The 27,443-nt window shown below is 56.1% G+C and overlaps 2 protein-coding genes across 2 annotated transcripts; both read right to left on the bottom strand.

Annotated features, from left to right (window-relative positions):
• LOC102936539 (solute carrier family 22 member 6-B-like) lies at positions 1-7,951 on the bottom strand. Its single transcript, XM_027832575.3, has 10 exons — positions 7,517-7,951; positions 5,210-5,313; positions 4,729-4,883; positions 4,108-4,276; positions 3,625-3,748; positions 3,267-3,385; positions 2,480-2,697; positions 1,893-2,001; positions 1,007-1,210; positions 1-604 (listed from the first exon to the last, which is right to left on the bottom strand). Exons 1-10 carry the CDS (start codon positions 7,883-7,885, stop codon positions 556-558), a joined length of 1,620 nt encoding a protein of 539 aa, XP_027688376.2. The 5' UTR covers positions 7,886-7,951; the 3' UTR covers positions 1-555.
• Positions 7,952-9,133: 1,182 nt separating this feature from the next.
• On the bottom strand, positions 9,134-21,843 carry LOC119566799 (solute carrier family 22 member 6-like). The gene is made up of 10 exons (XM_037904524.2): positions 21,345-21,843; positions 20,892-20,995; positions 19,453-19,607; positions 18,670-18,838; positions 18,145-18,268; positions 17,100-17,209; positions 13,413-13,627; positions 12,826-12,934; positions 12,358-12,561; positions 9,134-12,230 (listed from the first exon to the last, which is right to left on the bottom strand). The coding sequence occupies exons 1-10, from the start codon at positions 21,714-21,716 to the stop codon at positions 12,158-12,160; spliced, it is 1,635 nt and encodes a 544-aa protein (XP_037760452.1). The 5' UTR covers positions 21,717-21,843; the 3' UTR covers positions 9,134-12,157.
• Between the last annotated feature and the right edge of the window lie 5,600 nt (positions 21,844-27,443).

Genomic DNA, 27,443 nt, shown 5'->3' with positions numbered 1-27,443 from the left:
TGTGCTAAGCAAATTGATTCAGAGTCCAATCTACCAATTCTGCCCCAGCATTTGCTAGTCCCTGATGAGCCATGTGTAAATCAACTGTGAAAAGCACTGCAAGCAGGTCAATTCCATGGTAGTATTGGATACCTGCCGGAAAGACTTAAATACGCTAGCTCTCTCAGGGTTTACAGTCATCCTAGTGGGAAGAAATGTCTCCCCTCTTGATCCTGTGGCAAATGAACACCAAAAAACTAAAAATCTAAGCTGGAGAATCCCAGACAAAAAGGACCCTTTCAAGATTTTGCTTCTGTGATAAAAAGCTGGTTGTCTGGTTCTATCTCTATCTAGTTCTGCAGTGGGGCCTATCATGCTAGTATCTGAGCCTCCCACATATTAATAGATTTATCCCCATAATCCCCTCTGGGCAGGGAAGCATCATTAGCCACACTTTACAGATGGGGAAATTGAGCACCGAGCAATGAAGTGACATGCCCTAGGTCACACAGGGAGCCAGGATTTGAACTCAGGTCTCCAGAATCCCAGTCCAGTGCCTGACTCATGAGCCTGTGTTTAGAATTTGGTTTTCAGTTCCTCTTTCTTGCTCCTTTTCTTTCTTGCTCTGAAAACAAAGGGAGAAGAGAAGAACAAAAGCACCAAACAGCTGGATCATTAAAAACAACAATTAATAATTAATGACCCTTTGTCCTTTCATCCAAGGCTTGTGTAAAGTGTTTAAGATCTGTCCTTCTATCCATCCCCATACACACCTCCTAGCTAGCTATCCATCCATCTATCGCCATGTATACACACCCCAGTCGTCCCAAACACCCCAGCTATCTATCCAGCCATCCCCATACACACCCCTCTATCCATCCACACACACTGCATCCATCTATCATACATTCACACACCTGTGCCCATGTACACACACTCTCAGGTTCACACACATACACATCCTCAGACACACACAATCCATCCCACGCCCAGCCCCCAGCCCTCACACAGTGCCCATCATACCCACCTGTCCTCCACCTGCATCATCGTGTCGGCTAGTGGGACCCCCAAGGTCTCTGGTAAGCAATTGACCAGGATGCCAGCTGTGATGGGCACTGCCCCGAACAGGAGCAGGGGCAGGAAGGAGACAAAGGCCTGGGTCATCTGCACCATGGGGGCTGCCACCGCTCCCAGACGAGCCATCATGTTGGTGACCCCCAGCCCTGTCTGCCTGGGGAGAAGGGGAAGCCACAGAGAATTGAGCAATCCCATTAAGGCTGGATACTTTATACAAATGAGCAGATGGTCTAATTTGCATATTTTATGAATAAGCAACTGTTTATTTGCATAACCCCCTTGCAGTCAAATCTATTCATTCCCACTCCAGACCCATCAGTTCTCAGCTCCACCTTCCCATTGGATACATCACTGGCCCCCTCCCTCCATCAAGATCTGCCCCAGGCACAGCTCCAGGGCTCCCCCAATGGGACACTAAAGCAGCGCTTTACACTTTACGCTTTACACTTTACACTTTACACTTTACAGCCCAGGTGGGGGAAGCTGAAATCGGGAGTGTCCCAGCCAAATGGGGAGGTTCAGCAGGATTTGCCCCAGCAGGACCGGAGGGTGCAGACGAGGGGAGACACCCACAGAGCTCAGCCATGTCCCAGCTGAGGAGGGACTGGAGCGGCTAGCTGAATGAGGGGGGAACCCCAGGGAGGGACGTCTTGTACCTGAGCAATGGGACCCTTAGGCTGGGCTTCAGGGCATCATTCGTCACCATGTGGTGGGGATTAGATTGAACATCCCAAGTCATTAGAACCCGGGAGGCCTGACTCCCAGCCCTGCTCCCTGTGCTTCAGGCAATGCTGCCTCCATTGATGCTGTCCAGCAGAGGGCGCCGCCCCACTCACCTGATGACGGTAGGGTAGAGCTCCGTGGTGTACAGGTAGGAGCAGCTGGAGGAGGAGGAGAAGAGCCCTTTTCCCAGGACAGTCAGGGCAATCAGCAGCACCTCCATGTCTAGGGGGAGCAAGGGGAGGATGACCCAGAATGCATCAGGCTGAGAAGAGCCTACACCCCAATTTTTGCTCTGGAGGTGCCTGTCACTAACTCAGAGACCCAGCATTGGGTGACGGGCAGCCCAGGACCAAACCCGCCGCGCTGGGGCTGCGTGGCACCGTAGCTGGGCAGGGGCACTGGTCACTTGCCAGTCCCCTGGGCCACCTGTAGGGCTACAATCTCGGCCACTGGCCGAACCTCCTTCCCACTCCCAAAGCCGCCCCAGCTTCCACCACACCATCACTGGCTCGGTTTCCTGCACAGCAGGGAGGACGGGATACCAGGCTGGATGGACCCATTGGTCTGATCCGAGATGGCAGGAAGTGGGGGCTACTGGGCTGGCCAGGCCCATGGGTCTGATCTGGGCGAGGCTCCGAGCTGGTGAAGCCCAGGGCAGTGGGGAACGCTATGCCGACTTGTCCGAACGTGCTGGACTCACCCTGCGGCACGGGGATGCTGGCCAGGATGAAAAGTCCCCCCAGGAACAGACAGGCAGCCTGCGTGAGCCGGCGCCCCAGGCGGTTGGCGGCCACGGCCACCAGCATGCGGAAGGGCACGTCCACAGCGCCAAAGATCAGCTGCACCAGGAAGATGCTGATGCCCCCGAAGCGCTGCAGGTCCAGGGCCAGGTGGTAGTAAGAGAAGCTGTTGGAGAACCTGCCGGATGGGGGTGGGGAGAACTGGGGTGAGGGAGGCTCAAAGGGGGAGAGAGTGTGACTGTCTCCCAGCCCCATTCCCGTCTGTTTGTCTCTCCCTCCATCTCTCCCCCTCCTCTGGTCTGTCTGGTTCTCCCTCCCCATTTCTATCTCTCTCTGTCTCCAGCTGCTCGGGTGCGGGGGGGGGGACTTTCCTGTTCACATGGGGGGAATCCCGACAGGGTTTTGGTGACACCCACATTTACTTCTAGGGGGTTCTCCCCACTGAAGAAACTCCCTGCCCCATGACAAACCCAGCCACTGGGGGACCAAAGCAAAGTTGAGCCTCCCCCATATCTCCTCTTAGGTTAAATCAGTGCTGTGGGGATAAACACTCTGCTCCCATCCTGAGCATGGAATCCTCTCGGGGGCTAAGCAGCGTGGGGACTAGAACTCAGATCCTCCTGCCATCTAAGCCCAGGGGAATCCCACTCAACAAGAGACAATGGTGCAACCACCCTCCCCAGTCAGTTTATCGCACTAGTATTGTTAGCCTGGGGGATACAGATGGGGGCAAGGGGAGCCCCTTACCAGGCCAGCATAAGGCAGCAGGTGACCCCACGCATGGGCGCTGTCCGGAACAGCTCCAGGGCAGAGTGCCGGGAGGGCCCCAAGCTCTCTTTCTTCTGCTGCATTTCCAGCCTCAGTGTCTGGGGAGGGAGAGAAGGATGGAGCTGAGACCAGGGTGGAGAAATCATACCTCTTCTCCAGAGGGGGAGATGGGCAAAGCCAGGGAAAGAGAACCCTGGGACTTGACACCCAGCCCCCTCATCTCTAACCACTAGACCCCACTCCCCTCCCAGAGCCAGGCATAGAACCCAGGAGTTCTGACTTCTAGCCCTGCCCTTCTCTAGCGACTAGACCCCACAAGGTACCCTGTGCCCCTCACCTCCAGGGAGATGCCCTCCCCCTCCAGCTTCTCGCCATTGATCCAGGCCACCCGTCGCAGGTTCCTCAGCGCCGTCTCAGGCCTGTGGTTGACGATGAGCCAGCGCGCGGACTCTGGGATCCACCTGGGGAAGGGAGGGGTTGGACTGGGGCTCAGAGAGAGAGAGAGAGAGAGGGAGGGGAGGGCATGGTGCCTGCTGAAGACTGGGCACTCACGTCCCTGGGCTCTGGGCAACAGATCTGGGATTCTGTGCTTCCCTGCCAGTTGGTTTAGCCAAATGGAGACCCTGCCAGAGGGGAAGAGGGTTGCAGGGTCTCCATTTGGACCAGGCAACAGGCTACCACTGCCATAGGGTGTGGGTCCCCCCTGGGCTCCCAGACACAGGGCCCTGCGGCTCCTGTGCCCATAATGCCATCCCTGCCTGGAGCCGTGGCTCCCGGTGGATGTGTGGTCCCCTTGCCCCTCAGCCCCAAGGGCACCTACCAGCTGTAGAGGAAGAAGAGGAAGAAGGGCGCTGAGGATGCCAGCTGCAGCTGGCGCCAGTCACGGATGGCATATGCCAGTCCAGCCAGGACCAGCTGGCCCAGCGTCAGGCTGCAGGCAAGGATGGTGGCCACCGTGGCCCAGGACTGGGATGGGATCCACTCCATGGCTGGGGGCAAGGAGTAGGGTGAGGTGCAGCACCCTCCAACCTCAACCTGCCTGCCCAACTTTGGGGAGTGGGGCTCAACCCTGCACCCTTCTGCACTGGGTAGGCCCAGGACGGGGCAGTGTGGGGAGAGCTGCCCCCTATGCACCCACACATAGAACCCTCCCCCAGGACCTCCATAAACACTTCCCTCCCCTCCCCAAACAACCTCCCTCACATTCCCCCTCCCACACAGCCCCCCCAAAATCCCACACAGTCCCTCCCACACAAAGCCCCCATCACAACTCCCCCACAGGCCACACCTCCAGCCCCCCCACAAACATCTCCCCTTATGCACACACACCCCACTGTCCCCCCATTCTTCACACACCCACACCTCAGTCCCCCAGGTCCTGCACCCTCACACTCAGCCCCCACCATGCCAGCTCCCCACCCCCAGCCTTCCCCCCACTCACTCAGGCTGATGCTGTTGAGGATGAAGCCCGCGGTACCCGTGCCACTGAAGAAGCGGAAGGCACAGTAGGCTGCCAGGTTGGGGGCGAAGGCAGCGCTGGTGCCCATCACACCCACCAGCAGCAGGGACCAGAGCAGCAGTGCCCGGCGCCCCAGCCTGCAGCAGGGGAGACAATACCATTGGAGAAAGGGGGGATATGGGCTGGATGGGCCCATGGGGCTGATCTGGAGGGGGGCAATGGGGGGGATACTAGGCTGGATGGGCCCATGGGGCTGATGCAGGGAAGATAACAGTCTGGGTCGGCCCATGGGGCTGATGCATGGGGGGATACCAGTCTGGGCTGATCCGGGGGGGACGGGGGATGGGAGGGAGGATGCTAGGCTGGATGGGCCCGTGGGGCTGATGTGGGAGGGGGATACCAGGCTGGATGGATGCATGGGGTGCTCCAGGGGGGCAGGGAAGGGGGATATTGTTTTACTCACCTATCCGCCAGGCCCCCGTAGACCAGCGCTCCCACCAGCACCCCCGCCATGTAAATGGACTGGGCAAAATCCTTGAGAGCCCGCTGGCCACAGACCAGGTGCCACTGGGGAGGAGTGGGGAGAGGGGTGTGAATCCAAGGATGCCCCATGGCACCTGCGCTGCTGGGCAAAGGGCCGACTGCATAGTCAGATGGGCTCCAGGGACACAGCTGGCACAAACGGCCAGGAACCACACCTATGTCTCCAGTGCCCACCTGAGCTACCTGAGCCCTGGCTAGTATCTGTACCCTGGCAGCAGTCAAGGTAATCAGCAGCACCTCCATATCTAGGGGGAGCGAGGGGAGGACGACCCAGAATGCAACAGGCTGAGAAGAGCCTACACCCCAATGCTACTGTGCCATCTGAGCTCACCTGCACCCACCTGGGCCCACTTGGTCAGAGCCCAGCTGGGCCATCCCAGCTGTTCCTCCTGTCCATCCCCACCAGTACCATCCCAGCTGCCCCTGCTGTCCATGCCCACCTGTGCCACCCAAAACCTCCCTTGCTGTGCATGCCCACCTGCAGCTCCCATGCCCACCTGAGCCCTGTGACCCCCACATCTTGTGCCCAAGCCTGCCAGCACCCATGCCCTTCAAATGCCCTCTGTCCCTTTTATGCCCTGCTGATTCCAACTCACTCCCTTGTGCCACCCATTGCTGTCAACAAAGCCCTTACCCCGGCACTGTCCATGCAGCCAGGAAGAGCTGAGTTTCCACCGCCCCGCACAAGGGCTGGGGGGACAGGACAGCGTCCCCGTCCATGTCCCCCTCCCTCCCCCAAATCTGGAGTCTGGAATGATGGGTGGGGCCTGCACCCGGGGATCATGGGTTGTTCCAAGCGGGTTACTGTGTAACCCAGCTGGGCATGGGGCAGCTGGCAGCACGACATGTCATGGATGAGCTAAGAGCAGGAGAAGGGATTGGCACAGGATCCACGCCAAGGAAAACACTAGGACTGTCATCCATTATCCCAGCTCTCAGAGGGGCAGCTAAGGCTGAATTTCTGCCACAGCAGGCCCCTGTGGGCTGGCAGGAGGGGCACAGAGACACAGGCCCTTGGGCAGCACCCCATTCCCTGCAGCAAAGCACCCCCTAGCACTGCACTGGGGTACTGGAGTCAGCACTGCCTGCGAGGGGGCAGTGCCCCCTACTGAGGTCCCCCCTTACCCGGCTCCCTGAAGCACAGAGCCTCTCGGTGCCAGGCTGGGGACAGCACCAGTTCAGAGGGGAGAGTACCCCCTGCTGAGCCACCCAGCTGGCTCCCTGTGACACAACATCCCCTACTGCTGGGGTCAGAACTAAGAGCACCCCCTAGGGAGCCACCTCCCTTCTCCCTGCAGCAGCACAATCAGCGCAGACTCCATGGGAAAAGCAGCCCTAGTGAGCCCCCCACCTGGCTCCCCAGAGAAGATGGGCACTCCTTCAAGGTCTCCCAACTACCGAACTAGCTGGGTCTTGCTTAGGTGATGAAACCTCCGAGGGGGCATCTCAGGATATCACTGAGTCATCATGGAGCTTGGCCAACCAGGCAGCCTCCAGGCTAGCTCCTCCCACCTCCAGCTGGCTCAGAAGCCCCGCCCTGCGTCACCTCCTGGCTGGTGTTGACTGCGCAGTCAAGGCAAGGGCTCCTTCCAATGAGTCAGGGCAGCATGGGGGTCCCTGCACCACCAGGCTGTGAGCACCCACCCTTTGCTCCAGGCCTTGCCAGGTCACAGCCTTGGTCCTGGTCTACATAGGCATTCATGGATCAGATCATAGCTACAGCGGAGACATCGCCTCCATGTAGGGCCGGCCAAGGGAGGGAGCTCCTGAAGGGCCAGGGCGACCACAAAGCCCAGGCTAGCTGCCACAGAGATAAGGCGTGGTTCAGGCCCAGGGGAGAACTTCCAGAGGACATGAAGCTAAGCCACAGCCCAATAGCCCCGCTGCTTGTTAGATAACGCTTTGCCACCAAACTGATCCAACAGCCCCCTACATCAAGCACAGTCTGTATGCTCCCAAGAGGAAGGAGAGCCAGAGATGCCATGTAGTGCAGTAGGCACCTTACTATGCCAGTCTAATGCATGAGACAGGCTCGGATACTATGGGTGAGAGCACAAAACCGAGGGGGTCAGGTGGATGGATGGATAGGTGGTTAGATGGGGACATAGATAGATGGGTAGGTGAATGGACAGGTGGGTAGGTGGAAGGATAGATAACCAGCCCATGATGTTGTCACAGCTCCAGGTCCCCACTCCCCTGAAATGATCCCTCATGCTCCCCTCTGTACCTCAGTGATGATGGTGGAGTTGAAGACACTCCTGTCGTACGCCCACCCATCCAGGCAGGGCTCAGTGGCATTGGTGCTGGTTCCGTTGGGAGCCAGGAGCTGCCACTGCGGGGTGCTGAACCGCAGGCACCTGTCTGGCTCCTGGTTGTCATCCATAGGAACATAGATCTTCAGCAGGTCTCCTGTCACCTCTGTGGTGTCATTGTCTCCCATCGGGATGTAGCACCAGTGCCTGGGGACAGCAGCTGTGAAGTTCTGCAGGAAGTTATGGGAGGCCACCATGAGGAGAGGGAGGAAGACCAGGGCGACGAGGATGGTTTGGAAGAAGCCCATGCATTGCTCCTTCTCCAGCTGGACTCCAGGGGCCATGGAAGCTGTGGGGAAACCTCTTCCTGACTGCCTGGTTGCTCTTTTTCTCCAGAGCCCCTGGCTTGTATAGCAGTCAATCTATCTGGCCTTTGGCCCTGGTAAATCTTTGACCAGCATCAAGGGCAGAGTCAGGTGGGAGTCTGAGAACATGGAGGAAGTAGGGAAGGGAACAAGGTCCAGCAGAGGAAATACTTCTCAGAAGCATTATTCATCTACTAAGGTGCGGGGGGAAAGGGGGGGGGCAAGTAGCCAGGTCACAAAATGGGAAATGGGACACAGACCCTTTCCCCTCTGGGGGGTGCTTGCACCAATCCAGTCCCAGGGTGGGGTGCTGGCTTGGTAGGGACGGTGGGGAATGGGATCCTGGGGCATTTCCCTCTAGGGCTCGTGCTCCTATTTGCCCCCATGACTAACAGTCATTCCCAGGTGGTGGCTCACATGGTTGGAAGCTGTGGAGTCCACTTAGTCCCGCTCCAGTTGCCCCACATCACGGACGCTTCTGAGACCATGTGGCATTAATGAGCCACGGAAACCCAGTGGGTTCCCTTGGGCAGGCAACAGACAGGAGTGTTCCATTTGGTGGGAGAGGATTTAGCCAGAATGGGAGCAGACCCTCCTTCACAGCCTTCCCCCTGCCTGGCACTGAACTTTGTGGATGGGTAGAGCCTAGACACCTGGATTGAGAATGAGTGAGGTCCTGTACCAGGCACAGCACAACCCCGACTGAGATCAGGGCCCCATGGTGCCACACGCTGCACACACCCCGACTGAGATCAGGGCCCCCATTGTGCTGGGTGCTGCACAGTGAAAGATAGTTCTAGTCCGGAAGAACTCACAGTCCAAACAGACAAAGAATGGATTATTCTCCCTGTGATGGGTTGGACACCCCGTCCAGGATGCCACTTGATATGCTGGGGTTCCACTGAGCCCACCCATTCCACCAGCCTGGGCTTCCTCACCCTGTCCTTGCTATGCTAGGCCCTCAAGTCTTCTCTAGCACACACACAGGTAAGGCCACACCCAGCTGCAGACACAAACTGAAATCAGCTGTGTGGGAGGATTCAGGTCAGGACTTTATCCAGCACTCACGTGCACACTTCCTTTGAGGTGTAAACCCAAAATCATATGGTCTTTCATTGTATAGAGACATCTGTACAGCCTAAGCTCATAAAAATAGCCCCCTCCCTCAAGGTGGAGGGAGATATGCACAGCTTCCCCACCCTGATATGAATTGGACAAACTGGGTTTTGAAATAAATTTATGTCTTGTTTAACTACAAAAGGTAAATTTTAAGTGACAATAAGGGATAACAAACAGAACAAAGCAGATTACCTTAGTAAATAAACAAAAAACGCAAACTGAGCTTAACACACTAGATAGGGAGGATATAAATTAGCAAATTCTTACCCTGAGTGATAAACAGGCTGGCAGATTCTTCAGGCACAAGTTGTTTTGGCTTTCCCAGGATTTCATACACAGACTAAAAATCCTTCTAGCCTGTGCCCATCACTTCCCACAGTTCAGTCTTTGTTCCTCAGGTGTTTCCAGGTGTGGTGTTGTAGGGAGAGTGAGGTCCCCCCATAATGTCATTTCCCCCCTTTTATACTTCCTTCCCACTTACTGGAAAGCTCTTTTGCTGTGACCTGGGTCAAACCGTTCCCATCGTGTAGTGCTATCTCTGAGAAGTTTCTATTGTACACAGTTCCTGGGGTAATCCTTGTGCTTGTGTGTATTTCCTCAATAAGCCATTAACATTGTTTGGCCTTTTTACTGTTGTACCTGAAAGGCTGCTTGTGGGTGTTTTCAACCTCACGACATGTTTCAGTAACACATACATAACCAAGCTTTAGAACTTCACATACGACAATAGCACATACAATCTGATGAGATATTACTGTCTAATGGATCAAGACTTTTAGAACGATACCTCACAAGGCTTACTTTGTACAAAACATATCCTAATTACATGACAGTGGTGAATATTGGGGTGCCAGGGTGTCACATTGGGCACCCCACATCAGTGGCCCCTTTTGTTCAAGTCATTGCCCTATCGGCCAGCCCGCATGCTGCCGAGCAGCTTGGAGCTCTGTTCCTGTGTGGCAGGCCACCGCTACTTCACTTCTGTCGGGGCTCTGCTCTGCTTTGCATCTACAGCTCTCAGCTGGCCACATCATTTCTCCAGATGGCAGCCCTGGGTGTGTGTGAGTGTGTGTGGGGGGGGTAGTGCAGTATCTCTGCGGGCGGGGGCCCCTCCGATTCCCCCAGGAGGGATCTGGGCCAGGAATGCCCCTGCAGGCACCAGCCCAAGGAGATCTTCCAGTTCAGGGCCAGCCCAATAGAAAACTTGGGAGATCATCTGAAATCACCCTGGATAAGACCCACATGCACTTCTCATCTTCCCCTGCAGCCTAAACTGTGGGTCTGTTGATCTATCACTGCACATCCCTCTTCTCTGCCCCACCCCAGCCACTGGGGCACCCCTCTCTGCCCCTCCACCCACCCATCCCTGGGGTGCCCCCCAATCTACCCCTCCCTAGCTCTACACCCATCCACCACTGGAGCGCCCCTCTCGGCAGCCCTGCTACTCCACATAGATGGGTGATTACTGTCTGGGATGATCAGAACAGGAGACTCACCTGGTATCCAGGGCTAGATTGTCCCCTCCAGTCTTCCCCCTAGGGTCTCCTACCACAGCACAGGGGTAACACGGGGGTGCTCATATCACCAGACACCCCTCCCTCTTCTGCTAGTAGCCATCACTTGACATAGCTTCTTTAGGTGTGGAAACTGTTATGCACATGGTTCCCAGCACCCCTGCAGGAGCCTGCCTGGCTCTGACCCCCACACCCCCATGTGGGGAGAGTATGGTGAATCATGGGAAAATGCAGTCTACCCAGGGAGCCCAGCCTAGAGGAGAATGAGGCACTCAAACTACATTTCCCATGATGCACCAGTCAGGGATTCCCAAGATGCATTCCGTTCCCATCTACAAGAGGGGAGACCATGGTGCATCATGGGAGATGTAGTTATCAGGGCACCCATCTCACAGAGAAGACAGGAGCAGGAGGCTACCAAACTATATCTTCCACGAGGCACTGCAGTGGCATTTCAGAATCAAAATACTTAGATTTTTGCCGAAAATATCAACATTTTCTGGAGAGAGAAACATGCCCCCCACCCCTGTTTCCAGAGGAGCTCCAGCCCTGACTCTGTGGGGTGGTTGGTGTGCAGGGATCAGGGACATGGAGCAAGGGGAATTTTTTAGTGTGGCTGGTTTATTTACAAAAATGTACAGAAGACCACAGGAACGAGTGCAGGAAATCTCACCTAGGCACCCCCCCCCCACACACACACATCCTGTCCCTGCTGCCTGGAGGCTCGTTCCCCACCCAGAGGGGTCACTCCAAACTCCAGCCCCACTGGTGAATGTTACAGATTGGATCCAACTGCCCCGCCTCCTGTACAGCCTAGCTGAGCTACCTAGGTGCCCCCAGCACCTAACGTGGAGCCATCGACACCTTCAGAGCCCCCAGGCCCTTCTCCCCAGTCTGCTCAATTTTCCCCAAGAGCATCAGAGCGTCAGTTCAGCCACAGGATCCAATCCATGCTCAGCTTGGTAGTGGCTCATCAGCAGCTATGAAATCTGTTGGCTGGGTCTCAGCTCGCAGCAGGACAGAAACCGGCATCTCATGAATAGAAAAGGAGTACTTGTGGCACCTTAGAGACTAACCAATACAGACTAACACGGCTGTTACTCTGAAACATCTCATGAATGGGCCACAGATGCTGTAGAGGGGTGGGTGTCAGGCCAAGATGCATCACCAGGAGGAGCCAGTTCACAGCCCGACCAGGCCGAAGGAAGGAGCGAGTATTAGGCCAATACACAAAATCTGGGGGAGCCAGTGACAGCCTGGGCCAGTGACAGCCCTGCCGGACCGGAGGGAGGAGCGGGTGTCAGGCCAATATACACCAGCAAGGGGAGCAGGTACCATCACACCTGGCAAAGTTGTTTGGGGAGGTGTCTCCCTGCTCTGTCCACGCCCCACAGGCTCCCTGCATGTGAGGCGTAAGGCCCCCCCCCCGTGGGGCAGCTCAGTGACACAACTCAGAATCCCCCACCCCCCATTTGCCCTGTCTCTTTAAGGAGGCTGATTCCTAAGTTGCAAAGGGAACAGCAGGTGGTTCCTCCCTTCACGTGGGCCTTTTGGTGCAGCCTGCACCTGTGCATTGCGGGGGCCAGGACTGGGGGCTTTGGGTGGCCGGGAAGGCTGCTCAGATCCTGGTTGAGTGGACAATGTGAGCCACAGTCTCCCCGGCGGGCGTCTCCTCGCCTTTCCTCCTGGCTCTGGAACAAAAGAGGGAGGGTGTGAAAAGGATGGAAAGGGCAGGTGGGAAGGGATTGACAGGCAAGGAAAAGGTTTGCAGGGGGAAAGGGCAGCAGGAGATATACCCCAGCAGCCTGTGAGTCACACCTGTCCTCCACCTCTTCTATGGTGTCCAGCAGGGGGACATTGTGCATCTCTGGCAGGAAGCAGGCCGCGATGCCGGACACGACGGGAGCCACCCCAAATATCACCAGCGGCAGGAAGGGAAATTGCTGCCCGGCCACCAGCACCGCCGGGGCCACCATGCCGCCCAGACGAGCCATCACGGTGGTGAAGCCAGTGCCTGTCTGCCTGCCAGACACAGCATGCTGTGAGAGACTCGTAACAATAATAACATGTCCCGCACAGAAATGAGGCTGCCTCTGGGATGGAGCACAGGGGCTGTTGTTACAGGGAGCCCTTGCCTGGCACTGAGGCAACCACCTCTGGGGGGGGGGTCACAGGGGCTATTTATACAGAGATCCCTCACCCAGTGCTGAGATGCACCTGCCCCTGGGGAGGGGCGCAGGGGCTGTTTAAACAATCAGAGATGGGGAATCCCAGTCCTGATTTTACCTGACAGAGGTTGGGAAGAGCTCTCCCCCATACAGGCAGGAGCAGACAGAGGAGGCAGCCAGGCACCCTTTTCCCAGCACCACCAGAGCCAGTCGCACCATCAGCATCTCTGGAGAGGGGAGAGATGGGGATGTGGAACTGGCCTTCCTGGAGATCAGAGCCCTGTGCAGGTTTTAGTCACAGCAGTCCCACGTCACAGCTGCCACATGAGCCATGCAAAGTACCACAGCAGCATTTCACAGTGGGAAAACTGAGGCATGGGGCTGCACAGGTGAAGTGGCTTGTCCAAGGCAGAGCCATGAATAGAATCCAGGAGTGCTGACTCCCAGCTGCCCACCCCGTTCCAATCACCAGACCCCAGTTCCCTTCCAGGACTGGGGATAGAACCCAGGAGTCCCGACTCCCAGCCCCACCCTCCCACTCTAACCCCTGAGCCATCTCTCCTGAAGGTCATGGGACAGGAGACTCTTGGCAGAGCCATGTCACAAGGGCTTCCCCCACTTCCCAGCTCAGTGGGACCAACCTGGCTCCCATCACTGCTGGAAGCTGAATGGGCTAAGAACCTGGGGCTCCAGGGGGCTCCTTACCTCTGGGCACAGGGATGTTCCCCAGGAGAAAGACTCCGGCCAGGATGAGGGAGCTGGCCTGGATGGCTCGGCGCCCAAAGTAGCTCAGCGCCAGGGTACAGGCCATCTTGGCCAGGATGTCAATGGCCCCAAAGAATGTCTGCACCAGGAAGATGTCCAGGCCAAAAGCCGGCAGGTCCATGGAGAGCCCGAAGTAGGCCAGGTTGGTGGAAAAGCTGCAGAGCAGAGCGGAGATGGGTCAGAGGGCCGAGCAGGACTCATAGATAACATGGAGAGCTCAGCCAGTTTGTGACATCAGGGGTAGAAACAACCCATCCATCCTCCTAGATACAGCTGCGTCCACACCTCCCCTGTCGATCCTCCTAGTGTGGCAAAGTACCTTGTTCACCTCAGCAAGCTCAGTTCTTTTTCGCCTTGGAGACACAGGTTTGGGCAAGGCAGTCCGTCTAGGTGGCACAAGGTCAGGCTACACCTTTCCTCAGTCAGTCCCTTGTGCCTGTTTTCCTTTCCCTCCTGGGGAGGGAATGCAGCCTCCCTTCCTGGAAAGGTTCAGTGTCTTGCTGCACTGTTATATATTGGATCATTGTATATCCAGCCTACTGTTGTATATTGAATCATTGGCCTGATCCTGTCCAAAATTCCCAAGTGAGGGCCCCATTTGCCCAAACTCAGGGGGATCTACCTCTGTCTCCCCCTCAGGGAAAACCCTCGGGGAACTAGGTCCGGTGACAGAGTCGATCTCTGGCCCAGTCCCGCTGTCCGTTGGGCCATCTCTTTTCCCTACAAGCATAGATTTCTGGTACTGGGCCAAGATTCTCGTTCCCCTCATTTTAACTGCCCTCCGTTCCCTCCAAGTCTTCCTGGGCTTTCCAGGCGGAGAGAACAAATCCTGAGCAAATTCATAGAAGGAATTTAACTATCGGGGCCATCCCCTGGGTCCTGGATTCATTACTTCATTCCGCCTCCTCTCCAGCGAGCAAGCTATCAAATCCTGGGAAGTCTCGTCCGATGAGGACTGGGTAGGGGAGTTAAGGAACTATTCCCACCATCACCTTAATGGGGTTTCCAAGAACTTCTATTTTTACAGGGATGGTCGGGTAATAATTGACATCCCCATGCACGCAGGATATTCCTGAGAGCTTGGCCCGGGGTAGTTGGTCTTGCCCGACCAGATTTCCTGAGACCAGCGTGATCACACTTCCCGAGTCTACTAACGTGGTGGTCTCTATACAATTCATTTTAACGGGGCTAGTGTATCTATGAGGGACCATTGCAACCCCGACTAGATTTATTAGATCACATGGTCCTCCTATATCTCCCAGTTTGCATTGCATGGGCTCTTCTAGATTCAGGCATTGGGCAGTGATATGCCCCAATTCGCCACATGCATAACATTGGTACCCGGCTCGGGGCAGCCCCCGATTTTTAGGGCTGTTAGGCTCAGGGGGTAAAGCCCTTCTCCCCCAGTCCTCAAGTCTCTCCGGGACCTCTGGCTGCTCTTCAGGCTCCTTCCTCCCCTCCATAGTCCGGCCTGGCACTAGGGCAAACTGGGGCCTCGGCGCAGAGATTTGTCTCCGATTCTGGTGCCTTCCTTCCCCGGTGGTCCAAGAAAGTTCTTGGGCTGCTAGCTGTCTCTCTGAGGGCAACTAATTCATCATAGGAGGAGGGATCATTTTGGCAGACCCACCCTCGTATGTCCGGCGGCAACCCCCTCATGTACCTGTCCAACACTAGGATTTCCACAGTTTTCTCCGGGCTGTGGGTCTCGGGGCAGAGCCACTTCCGGGCAAGGTGGATTAAGTCAAATAGCTGGGACCTTGGTGCTTTGTTGTTCCGGTATTTCCACTTGTGGAAGCACTGGGCCCTTATGGCTGGTGTCACGCCTGACCTCGCCAGGATCTCCACCTTCAGCTGGGGGTAATCCATAGCTGTTTCTGTTGTCATGTCAAAATAGGCCTTCTGGGCCTCCCCGCACAGAAACAGAGCCAGGATACCTGCCCACTGGTCTTGGGGCCAGGCCTCCCACAGGGTCATCCTCTCAAAGGCGAGGAGATATGCCTCTATGTCATCGTCCGTGGTCATCTTCTGTAAATAGTTGCTTGCCTGCAGCGGCCGGGCCCCCTGGGGGCCATGCGTCAGGGCTTTTAACTGGTTCACCACTTCATTCAGGGTGGCTCAATCTTGGGCCGCCTGGTTCATCAGTAATTGGTTTGTCTCCTGCTGGACTCGCACTGATTCCTGCTGGGCAGCCATCTGTACCCTGGTAGCCTCTTGTTGGGCCGCAGTGGCCTGTACCAACGCCTTCACTACATCCTCCATTTATTTGTTTGTTTGTGGTGATTTACCTTGCCCTGAGATGGCTTGCCACTGAGCCTCACTCACTTATCCCACCACTGACACCATGTGTGGCAAAGTACCTTGTTCACCTCAGCAGGCTCAGTTCTTTTTCACTTTGGAGACACAGGTTTGGGCAAGGCAGTCCATCTAGGTGGCACAAGGTCAGGCTACACCTTTCCTCCATCAGTCCCTTGTGCCTGTTTTCCTTTTCCTTCTGGGGAGGAAATGCAGCCTCCCTTCCTGGAAAGGGTCAGTGTTTTGCTGCACCTAGCCTACTGACAGCTTCCCAGCTTCTCTCACTCCCCCCCCCCCCCCTTTCCTAACAGGTGAGGGTTTAAAAAGGTCTTAAGCAGTTGGAGTCAGCTGAACCTAATTGGTTCTCTAGGATTCCCTTTTCAGCTGAACCTTATTAACCTGTGGTTACCTCTCGTCAGTGGATAGGGAGGGGCCTTTTAACATTCTAGGACTGATTACTACCCCCCCGCCCCCCGTAGCTGTTTGTCCTGGGTTTACCACACTAGATACAGCTGTGTCCATCTCTCCCCTGTCCATCCTCCTAGATACAGCTGTGTCCATCCCTCCCCCGGTCCATCCTTCTAGATACATCTGTGTCCACCCTTCCCTATCCATCCTCCTAGATACATCTGTGTCCACCTCTCTCCCATCCATCCTCCTATATACAGCTGTATCCATGCCTCCCCCCATCCATCCTCCTAGATACACCTGTGTCTATCCCTCCCCTGTCCATCCTCCTAGATACATCTGTGTCCATCCCTCCCCCCGTCCATTCTCCTAGATACATCTGTGTCCACCCCTCCCCATCCATCTTCCTAGATACATCTGTGTCCACCCTTCCCTCGTCCATCCTCCTAGATACATCTGTGTCCATCCCTCTACCGTCCATCCTCCTAGATACATATGTGTCCATCCCTCTACTGTCCATCCTCATAGATGTGTCCTTCTGTCCATCCCTCCACCTCTCCTCAGAGATTTAGCTGTGTCCATCCATCCATCCACCCACCCACCCATCTGTCCATCCATCCCCTCCTTAGATCCAGGAAGATGTATCTGTGTCCTTCCATCCACATTACTAAATCCTAGATGTTCGACTATCCGTCCATCCCTCCCTCTCCCCATGGACCCTCTTTTCCTTAACTGTCTATCACCACAGCTGACCTTCTATCCAGTTCAACACTACCCCTCCACCCTGCACCATCTAGCTGTCCCCTGATAGGTACCCTTATCCCGTGGTAGACATATGGCTCTGTCCATCCCCTCCGGGGTGCAGGAGGGTCACTCCCTGGTGCTGGAGTCTCTGAGCCCCAGGCTGGCCGGGTGGAGGGCCCTTACCTGACACTCATGAGGCAGCAGGAGATGCGTCTCATGGCCGGCGTGTGGAAGAGGCCCAGGCAGGAGCATGTCCTTTTCCCAGGGAGGCTGCCCCCCACCTTCTCCACCATCTAGGAGAGAGAAGGAGGTTCAGCAGTGCCCCGGCCACTCAGGGCCCCAGGCGAGGAGGAGGCTGGACATGGACTCGCCCCTTCCCTTGGCCCCACTCGCCCAGCCCAGGACCTCGCCAGCCCCAGAGCCCCACCCCCTATCTTGCCCTCAGCTGGGAGCCTCGCAGGGCTGAGGCTGGAGGCAGGAGCTCAGCAGGAGACCCCGTCCATGGCCTCTGGCCTTGGCATCTGCCCTGGGAGCCTGAGCAGTAGGAGAGGGTAATGGGGGGAGGGGGCAAATCCCAGCCCTGAATGTTGGGAGAGGGCCAGCCCCAGAGCAACAGATTGAGGGATGGAGGGACAGATGGCTGTATGTGGGGAGGGATAGATGGACAGGTGTGTGTGGGGAGGGAGGGAGGGGGGGATGGAAGGAGGGAGGGACGTGTGTGTGAGGGGAGGGAGGAATGGACGGGTGTGTGAGGGAGGGAGGGATGGACAGGTGTGTGTGGGTAAGGAGGGATGGACAGATATGTTTGGGGAGGAACCGAGGATGGGTGTGTGGGGGAGGGAGGGACGGACACATGAGTGTGCACAGGACTGGCTGATTGGAGAGATGAAGCCCTTTCAACTCTAGATGGGATCAGGGCCCTCGCCCCGTGTGACATGCACCTCTTGCCCTCTCGCCTTTGCCCCCCCATCTTCATTCCCCACGAAGGAACTTCCACCCCCCTCGCTGCCCCCACTGTGTTTGGGGTGGGGGCTCCTCTCTGGACAAGACCCTGCCCCCTTTCAGCTTTCCCAGCTCTCAGTGCCATGCAGGTGAGGAAATGGGCTAGGTGCCAACCCAACTGGGGTCCCCCCAAGGGCTTCCCATCCCCCTCACCAGGACCAGCCCCAGCTGGGTATCAGGGCTGGGACATGCTGTGACCCCGAGGGGTCAAAGGGTATCAGCTCACTTCCAGGGAGATGCTGTCCCCACCCAGCTGCTTCCGGTTGATCCGGGCCACCCGTTGCAGGTTGCTCAGCGCCGTTGCAGGCCTGTGGTTGACAATGAGCCAGCGTGCGGACTCCGGGATCCACCTGCGGAGGGGAGGAGCCAGGATTCCACTCAGACAGGGCTGATCCCTGGGGGAATCTCAGAGTGCTTTGCTGTCAGTTCTTCAGCCCCCTGTTTTATGGAGGGGGAAACTGAGGCATGGGGGAGATGTGATTTGCCCCCACCAAGGTCACAGAGTTAAGCAGTGGCAAGGCTGGGAATAGAACACAGTCCTCTCCCCTGCTCTTACCGCTAGGCCCCACTCCGTTCCCAAAGCAGAGAGTAGGACCCAGGAGTCCTGGCTCCCAGCCCCCTGCTCTTACCACTGGACCCTACTCCCCACCCAGAGCAGGGAATAGAACCCAGGAGTCCTGGCTCCCAGCCCCCTACTCTCGCCACTGGACCCCACTCCTCTCCAAGGCCCTTCTGGGGATAGGGGACTCACCAGGCACAGAGGAAGAAGATGAAGAAGGGGGTAGAAATGGCCAGCTGCAGCCAGCGCCAGTCCCGGATGCTGTAGGCCAGGCCAGCCAGCACCACCTGACCTGCCGTGCTGCAGTAACTCAGCCATGTCACCACCAGGGCGCGGGACTTGGTGGGGACCCATTCCAGACCTGGGCAGTGGCAGAGGGATGAAACATCTGAGCTGGGGGGTGACTCCTGAGCCCCTTTCTCAGACCAAGCCCCTCCCCACGCCCATCACTCATGGGCCTCAGCCAAGGCCAGCCTTGGGAACGGGGGGGACGGGGGTGGGGCTCATTCTGTAGCCCTTTCAGCCTCCCCACTCGAGCCTCCCACAATTAGGGCCAGCCGAGATATTCCTGCTAGGAACTGGGCTGAGACACAGCGAACTCATTGCATGCTATGCAATGGGACACTGGATGGGGAAGGTCCCTGGGCATCATTAACCTGGATTGGAACTTGTGCCCCCTATGGGGAAGGGTCCCATATCCCATTCCTCACCCTCTTAGGCCAGTCAGTCCCTCTGCTCTGGGGCCGGATTGGAGCCAGTGCCCATTGGAGAAGAAAGCCCTCATATTCGACCCCCTGAAGCCAGCCAGTGCCCCCACTCTAGGGCCAGATTGGAGACAGTGCCCAGTGGAGCAGAAAGCTTTGTATCCTGTCCCCCACATGCGTGTTGGTCCCGCTGCCCTGGGGCTGGATGGTAGCTGGTGCCTCCTAGAGGAGAAAGGCCCTGTCCCATTGCCCCTGCCCTGGGGATACTCACCGAGGCAGATGTAGCTGAGGAGGAAGCCAGACAGACCGACCCCGCTCAGCAGGCGGAAGGCGCAGTAGGTGAGGAAGTCTGAGGATAAGGCAGCCCCGGTTCCCATGACAGCCACCAACAGCAGAGAACACAGCAGGATGACCCGCCGCCCAAACCTGCACCACAGAGGGGAGCGTCCAGGGTAAGACCCCAGAGGGAGCAACACAGCTCTCACATGGCAGACTGTTCACCTGCGGTACTCACAGCCACAGGAAACTGCAGCGCTCCATCGGGCGTCTGTGATTGTTTGGAGTCAGTAACTGACAGCTAATAATCACTGATCAACAGCAACTGCCCCAGCTCACTGATCATTACTGGTAAATAACTGATCATCGAAACAAGTGACCAGCACTTGATCCCTGATCATCGATAGCCGGTAACTTGTAACTAACCGAGCTTGGCCGTACACTCGATTCTCTGGCATTTCTCGCTCAGTCTGCAACACGATAACCTTTGAGTGCTGCGTCTGATCCAGCCCAGAACGTTCCAGGCACCAATTGCTAAAACCCTATGGGGAATTTGGGCACAACTGGAAGAGGGAAATGGAGGGTATCCGGAGCCCCAGCAGCACTTTAGCAGAGCCACAGCCTCAAACACCCGAGATCAAAAAACTGGTTGAGGGCACCAATTAATGCACTAGCAGCATGACAACGCTCCATCTCAGCTCCGCCCATCCTCCCAACAGAGTGTAACGGGGAGAGGGGGCGGAAATGACATCTCCCAGACAAATAACAATGGGGGAGGGTAGGTAAGGGAACACGGGGGGGGGGGAAGGGGTGTGCCCACAGCCCCTGGCACTGGGGGACAATGGGTGATCCTGGCATGAGGGGGCGGTAGGGGGCTTGCAGTGTGTCCCTGAACTAGAGGGGGCTGGATGCAGCAGAGGGAGCTGTGCAGGGGCTGGAGGGATGCATGGTGTGTACAAGTGCTGGGACAACAGAAGCAGCAAAGGGTGGGACCCCCTTGTCAATAACCAGCCCTTGCTAACGCCTGTTGGCTGAGTGCTGAGCGCTGATCAGCGATGGACGTGTCTTCGCTGACAGCCGGGGCTGTCACCCACAACCCATGGTTAACAGGCGGTGCTGGGGAGCTGAGCATCAATAACCAGCCAGTGACAAGTGAGGGGGTAAACCACTCGCAAGTGTAGGGTGCTTCTCAACCCAGGGAGTGTTTCCATGCGTCATGGAATGACCTAGCATTGGACCATGCATCTGAGCCAGGGCAGCGTGGGCAGGGGGGCACTGGGCTGGATGGGCCCATTGGTCTGATCCAGGGGTGGGTGGGTAGAGGGGATACTGGGCTGGATGGGCCCATTGGTCTGAGCCAGGGCAGCAGGGAGAGGGGGATCTGATCCAGGGTGGGGGATGTTAGTTTCAGGGGGACGCCCCCGCCTCACCCACCTGTCTGAGAAGACTCCGAAAAGGAGGGCTCCAAGCAGCACCCCTGCCATGAACAGCATCTGCGCCAGCGCCGGGAGGGGGCCCAGGTCACACACCAGATCCCACTGGCAGACAGACGGACAGTCGGTGCCCACAGGGACAGGGTGTGGCACCCCCAGGGGGCCCCCTCCCAGTCAGTGGTTTGTCCTGGGGGGACTGGAACTCCATAGCCATGTATCCCCCAGCACTCAACCTTCCCCCAACCCTTCTCTGGCCCCATCCCCAGCTCTCCCCATCCTCTCTCTCCCCTACCGTCCTCCCAGTTCCTGTCCCTCTTCATTCCCCACCTCCCCTCCCCTCTCTCCCCACAATCCTCACTCTGTCCCCTCCCCCTACGTGGGTCCCCCCATCCCTGCCCCCACCCCATGGCTCTGCCTCGGGGCAGCGGGGAAGAAAAGGGGCTATGAGCCATACCTCAGTGACGATGGTGGAGGAGAAGGTGCTGCAGTCGTAGTACCACCCGTCCCGGCAGGGCTCTGTCTCGCCTTCCCTGCCCAGCGAACCGTTGGGTCTTGGACGCTGCCCATGGGTGCCTGCCAAGTGACAGCACCGCTCTGGGCTCGGGGCCAGGGAGAGCCCCCCATGAGCTGCCGTGCTGTTGCCCACCCAGCTGGCGTTGGTGCCTGGTGGCGGGGGGCGGCACTGGTGCTCAGGGGAGATGGCACTGAAGTTCTGCACCAGGTTGTGGCTGGCAATGAGGAGGGCAGGCGCAGTGAGCAGCAGGACACAGAGGAGCTGGAAGGGACCTGCACTGCCCACCTTCTCCAGGAGGTCTCCAAAGGCCATGGTTGGGGGGTGGCAGGGGACACCAGATGGTGGGGGAGATGGGCACAAGCCCCTCCTGGGGTGACTGCAGGGAGAGACGGGCGCCTCAAGGGAGAGACAGACACAGGCACCTGCAGGGAGAGATGGACACAGGTTCCCTTAAGGAGCAGCTTTTCCCAGTTCCTGGCTGCCTTATATACAGAGCAGAGGGGAAGGTGGGGAGGGGGGTTAACGATTGACTCCTGCCATGTTATGCTGCTAACCCAGAGTGCCCTCCCCTCTTCTCCCCACAGTTAGAGGCAGCTGCTAACAAGGAGGAAGCTGGCATGGAGGCAGGGGGAAGTGGGCACTGGAGATTGGGAACTGGGATCCAGGGCTGGGATTGAAGAGAGAAGGCTGGTGCCAGACTGGGCACAGCCACTGGGGACCAGGCACTGCGTCTGCCCTGGCACTGGGGACCGGGCACTGGTTCTGCCCCAGGCACTGGAGAGCAGACACTGGCACTGCACCCGGCACTGGCTCGTCCCGCAACAAGCTGGCACTAGTCACAGACCCAGTCAGGAGTGTTACTAATGATGCAGAGTGAGACAATTCTGGGGTCACCTGCCCATCTCTGCTCCCCACACCCATCTCTCCTGGGTGGGGTGGGGGAACCTTTGCCAATGTGCCTCGCATGTGCAACAAGCTGAGTCAAGTCTCAGCCCCTGCCAGGAGTCCTGGCTTTGCCCTCATTTACCTTTCTACATCTCTGCCCCTTTAACCTTCTAAACCCATAACCCTCTTCTATCTCCTCCACACTCCCTTCACCTCACATCATCCCTTTAAAGACACATCCACCCAGCAAACAACTTTCCTTCCTATCCCCCGCCCCACATCTTGATCCAAGGGGATTGGGTCTGGCCACCTCCCCCAGGCGTGAGGCCCAATCCCCCCTTCTTACGTCAGAGCAGCACATTTAGGGTTAATCATTACCCTCCTACCGGATTCACACACTAACCCATTTCCTGTGGGAATCAAGATCACCCCCCTGACCCCCAATTTGATGCCTTCAGTTCCGCTACTCAGTCACCTATTGCTGAAGTTTGGTCTCCACAGCCTGGTCCATGCATCCACGTCTCATCCGGCCACACCCCCTTGTTTCACAATGGGAGGGAGAGGGGTTCACCTACGGGGGGAGGTCCCCCTCAAAATCAGCCTCCGAATGTCACAATGTTAATGGTGCTAAGCAAGGGGCCAAAGGGCTGGCCCCACGGTGGGTAGAGAGACGGGGGAAGATGGATTGAGACCAGGCAGACTCATCACACACTGAAGGGGGTGGTCCCCAGCAGGAATCCAGCTCCAGGGAGAGAGGCTGAGACCAGCCATAGACTCATCACCTGCTAGGACGGGACTGGCCCACAAATCCTCTGGCAAGAGCTGGTATATCTCATTCCACCCACACACCCAGCCTCAGCCCTGAGCCTCTCCATGACAGGTGCCCAGGGCTTACCTGTCTGCCCCTGGCATTGCACCCTGCAATACTCTCTCCCTGTCCCTCTGAGCTAGGCCCAGAGCTGGGCTGAGTTGCCAGCACCCTGTAGTCCCCACGTATCCCAGAGGACACCCTCTCCACCCATTTAACCACCCCACTGTGGCAACAATTCCCACCTGCACCAGCTGCCCCCTGGTAGGCACAACAGCATGTATGGTGGCAGTTCCCGTGTGCGTGCACACGCATATGCATATGCACATGTGTATACATGTATGTCTGAGCATGTGCGCATGTGTGTGTGCATGTGAAGCAGTCACTATGTTCACAAAGCGATGCTCTCACCATGGGTGCTGGAGATTGGAGGAATGGGGTGGGGGGCTCCAGCAGCAACAGTGGAGGAGGGACAGCAAGGATGGTGTGAGGTGGGGGTGTCTGGAACAGAGGTGACCTTGCTGTCAAAGTCTCAGCAGGGGGCTGCTCTAGCTCAGGGGACGGTGAGTTTGGGGGGACACAGCACTTGCCCCCCTCCCTGCAGCCCCCCTGCATTACTCCACTGCCCTGCCCTGGGGGGCCCAGCCACCCACCAGCCCCTGTGCTATCTCTATCCTCTGGCCTGACCACTCTCCCTTCACCTCTCTCATCCATTAGCCATAAGACACTTTTAGGAGCCCCAAATCCCTGCTCAGCTCAGCCCACAGCACCTCCCTCCCTGCTGGAGACAAGTTCAGCCACAGATGAAGCCATGGTGTGGACTCAGCTTGGTGGCAGCCAGGGCTGGCTCTGTGTGGGGGCCTGCCCTAACTCCACAGCCCAGCCAAGGGCTGGGGCCCCAAGACAAGGGGGAGCTGGTCTGATAGCCCTAGAAAGTGGGATTCAATGTGTATCCCCAGGCAGCGCTATGTCAGGCCCATGGGCCCCTCCAGCCCCATATCTACTTCCCTGACATCCCTGGTCACACCCATGGGCCCCCTCAGTCAGATATCCCCCATCCCTGCCACCCCGATCACACCCATGAGCCCCTCCAGTCAGCTATTTCCCCCTCACTGCCGCCACTGGTTTCACCCACGGCCCCTCCAGTCAGGTATCCCACTTCTAAGAGTCTCCTAATGCAATTCTACTCCATGTGACCTACTCCAACGCATTGCTACATGGTGCAATTTAATGTGACAGCCTCCATCTCAATTCAGGGGCTACACTACTTCTGCTGTCCCTCTAGTGCAGTGCAGCCCCTTGCATTTCAAGGAGATGCTGCGCACTGCATGCAATTGCAGCCAGTGAAATGAAATGCAGCAGAGTGCTTTCTGCTTCAATGCAATTGCAACATAACACAGAGTCAAAATGCTCTTCTCATTTAGGGCTTGATCCTTTGGGGAGATGAGTAGTTGAGGGTGCCTGGTAGCTCACAGGTTCAAAGCTATACATGGATGCTGTCTCATAGCACCCCCTTGTGGCCTAGGACAGCCCTTCAGGCACCCTGCCTCAGTTTCCCTATATGTACTGAGAATAATCCATTTATACCCAGAGTCTTTAAGAACCATATTTCCCCTTTCTTAGGGCTAATTAATTCAAATTAACCAGCTACACTCTTTAAGTTCAGGACTTCCCGGCCCTCTTTCTTGGGACTGGGCGATTTCAGTCCTGGTCTGCCTGGCCTGCCCTCAGATTTAGGGGTTTCACAAGCTCTCCCCACTGGGGCTGTGTCCCAGATGAGCTCTTCCTCTCCACCTGAGCAGCTCCCCACTTTACTGGGCTTGGAGCTTCCTCTTGAGTCATCTGGCCAGTCACTGTCCAGTTTCTTGATCTTTCCCAGGTGGGTCTAAACTCCAAACCATGTCTGTGCTGGATGGGAGAGAGTGGAGCATTGCTGTGCCCACTCTTCAAAGCTCCTGGTCCTAGGCCATTCAAGGAGTAATGGTTTTGGATGGCCCAATACCTTTCCCCTTTGTGGCACTCTGTACCCCAAAGCAATACCCTGACACCCCCATATTTACCATGGTGATATGATTATTATATGTTTTGAACAAAGTATGCCTTGTAAGGTATCATTCTAAAAGTCTTGACCTGTTGAACATTAATATCCTGTTGGATTGTATGTGTTATCATTGTATGGGAAGTTATTAAGTTTTGCTATGTGTGTGTTACTGAAATGTGTTGTGAAGTTGGAAACACTCCCAACCAGCCTTTCAGGTACAACAGTGGAGAAGCCAGACAGTGTTGACGACTTATTAAGGGGAATCCACACTACCAAGGACTATCCCAGAAACTGTATACAATGGAGCATGTAGACAATGGACACTACTTGACTCACTTCATAGCAAAGGGTCTTTTCAGCAAGTTGGAAGAAACTATAAAAAAGGGGAAGTGACATCATCATTTGGCCTCACTTCCCCTACAACTCAACACCCGGAAACATGTCCAGAGAACAAAGACTGAACTGGGAAGATGGTCCCAGGCTGGAAAGGAGAACCCCAGCTTGTGTATTAAGGAACTATATCATCAGGGTGAGACACTGCCTGATTCAAATCCTGTCTAGTTTATAGAGCTCAGATTGCGATTTTACTTTTATTTCTTAGGTAACCAACTTTCATCTGTACGCTTACTACTTATAATCACGTAAAATCTATCTTTTTGTAGTAAATCAATCTGTTTATATTTTACGTTAAACAGTGTGTTTTGGTTGAAGTGCTTGGGAAATCTGCTCAGTGAACAAAAGCTGATGCATGTCCTCTCCACATTGAGAGAGGGGCAGACTGTGTAATAAACTTACACTATTAGGCTTCTGACCAGGGCAAGACAGTACAGCCCTGGGTGCCTAGGCTGGGGAGCTGAGGGAATTGACTGGAGCCTCTCGATTGTTAGTTGATGAGTGGCTAGGAAAAGCATTCATATAACTCAGCAGGATGTGTCCCTGCCTGTGGATGGCTGTGTAAGTAAAGTACCTGGAGAGGTTTTAGCTTGTCACAGCATCACAGTGTGAGAGGGAGCCTAGGTTAGTATGCCCGAGTACCCCAGATCCAGGTTGCATCCGGGGAACCTGTCACACCCTCCCAGACACTAACTGCTCCCCAGGACCAACTTCCTCTTTCCTAATGGTCGCTTCCATTATTTTTCCAGCCTTCATCTGCTGTCCTCAGACACATGGAATCAGGGTATATGGCCTCCCAAACTATCCCCTCTGGCCTTAAAGGCCAGTACATTGTACAAAAAGCTTCCATGGAACGGATGCAGCGACATCACTGAGATCGTACAGAGGAGAATTTGGCCCTGTGTGAATTCCAATGAAATTAACTGCACTCCAGATTGAGACAATTCAGCTGAATGCAACGCAATTCTGTGCTGTCACGCCAGCTTTAATGCAGTTCTCTTTGGTGTGTTGCACATCAGTGCAATGTAATTCAGTGTAACACATCCTCCAAGTTTGGTGCAGCTCATGACTCCCATTTGTGTGCAATACAGTACAGGGCAATCCTTCCCAGTGCAAGGCAGCAGCCACCTGCATGGCAACAGCTGTGCAGAACTGCATTTTCCATTCCCCGCTAGAGAGGGACCCATCTCTAAACCTCTCTAGGCCCCTTTAAGAGCAGGCCTGGCCCACTCACTACATCTCTAGAAGCAGCCATTACAGATCCAGGAGGTTAGGACTGGGCTACAGAGTAAGAAAGAGAAGCAGCAAGATAGGCTAGAGTCCCTGTCATGCACCCTCTGCCTACAACTCCCATGCTGCAAAGGGACAGGATGCTGATTTAACCATTTAGTGTGGCATGCTCCTGCAAGCAGTAATAACACAGCCTCTGGCAATCAGGTGTTTTATTTTGGAGGGGATTTGGTCTGAACCTAAAAGTGCTGGGGTTGCAGTATTTATGCAAATAAACATTGGGAAGGGAGGCATCGTTAGCCATGGTTCCACTAATAACTGTTCTAACACCCATGGTGTATCATAACCACTACAAAGGAATACAGTACATAGCACTCTGCCAGAGCTAGGTGCTCTCAAAGCACACAATGAAAATTCATTAGTAAAGGTTTGCCAGCCTCCTGCAAGTGCTATTATCCCCCTTCTACAGAGGGGAGAAACTGAGGCAGTGGTAAAGCCAGGAATATAGAATGCCTCTGATCCTACTGTTTGAGACCTTGCTCCACTCCCACAACAATCAACTCTCACTCCCTGCTCTAGCCCACTAGACCGCTCTCCCCTCCCAGTGCCAGGACTAGAAGCCCTAGGACCTCCTGCTCTAACCCACTAAAAAATCCCACTTGCTCCTTCCTGCATTTGAGAT

This window comes from Chelonia mydas, chromosome 7, assembly GCF_015237465.2.
Source record: "Chelonia mydas isolate rCheMyd1 chromosome 7, rCheMyd1.pri.v2, whole genome shotgun sequence".
NCBI lineage: Eukaryota > Metazoa > Chordata > Testudines > Cheloniidae > Chelonia > Chelonia mydas.
This window is presented reverse-complemented; position numbering and strand designations above follow the sequence as displayed.

Excerpts from the sequence above, each read along its gene's own strand:
- LOC119566799 (XM_037904524.2), bottom strand. The coding sequence starts at position 21,716 with ATGGCCTTTGGAGACCTCCTGGAGAAGGTGGGCAGTGCAGGTCCCTTC. Across the intron at positions 12,562-12,825 it reads CTCTTCCCAACCTCTGTCAG|GCAGACAGGCACTGGCTTCA; the intron begins GTAAAATCAGGA and ends TGTGTCTGGCAG. Across the intron at positions 12,231-12,357 it reads ATAGAAGAGGTGGAGGACAG|AGCCAGGAGGAAAGGCGAGG; the intron begins GTGTGACTCACA and ends CTTTTGTTCCAG.
- LOC102936539 (XM_027832575.3), bottom strand. The coding sequence starts at position 7,885 with ATGGCCCCTGGAGTCCAGCTGGAGAAGGAGCAATGCATGGGCTTCTTC. Across the intron at positions 4,884-5,209 it reads TACGGGGGCCTGGCGGATAG|GCTGGGGCGCCGGGCACTGC; the intron begins GTGAGTAAAACA and ends CCCCTGCTGCAG. Across the intron at positions 1,211-1,892 it reads CTCTACCCTACCGTCATCAG|GCAGACAGGGCTGGGGGTCA; the intron begins GTGAGTGGGGCG and ends CCTTCTCCCCAG.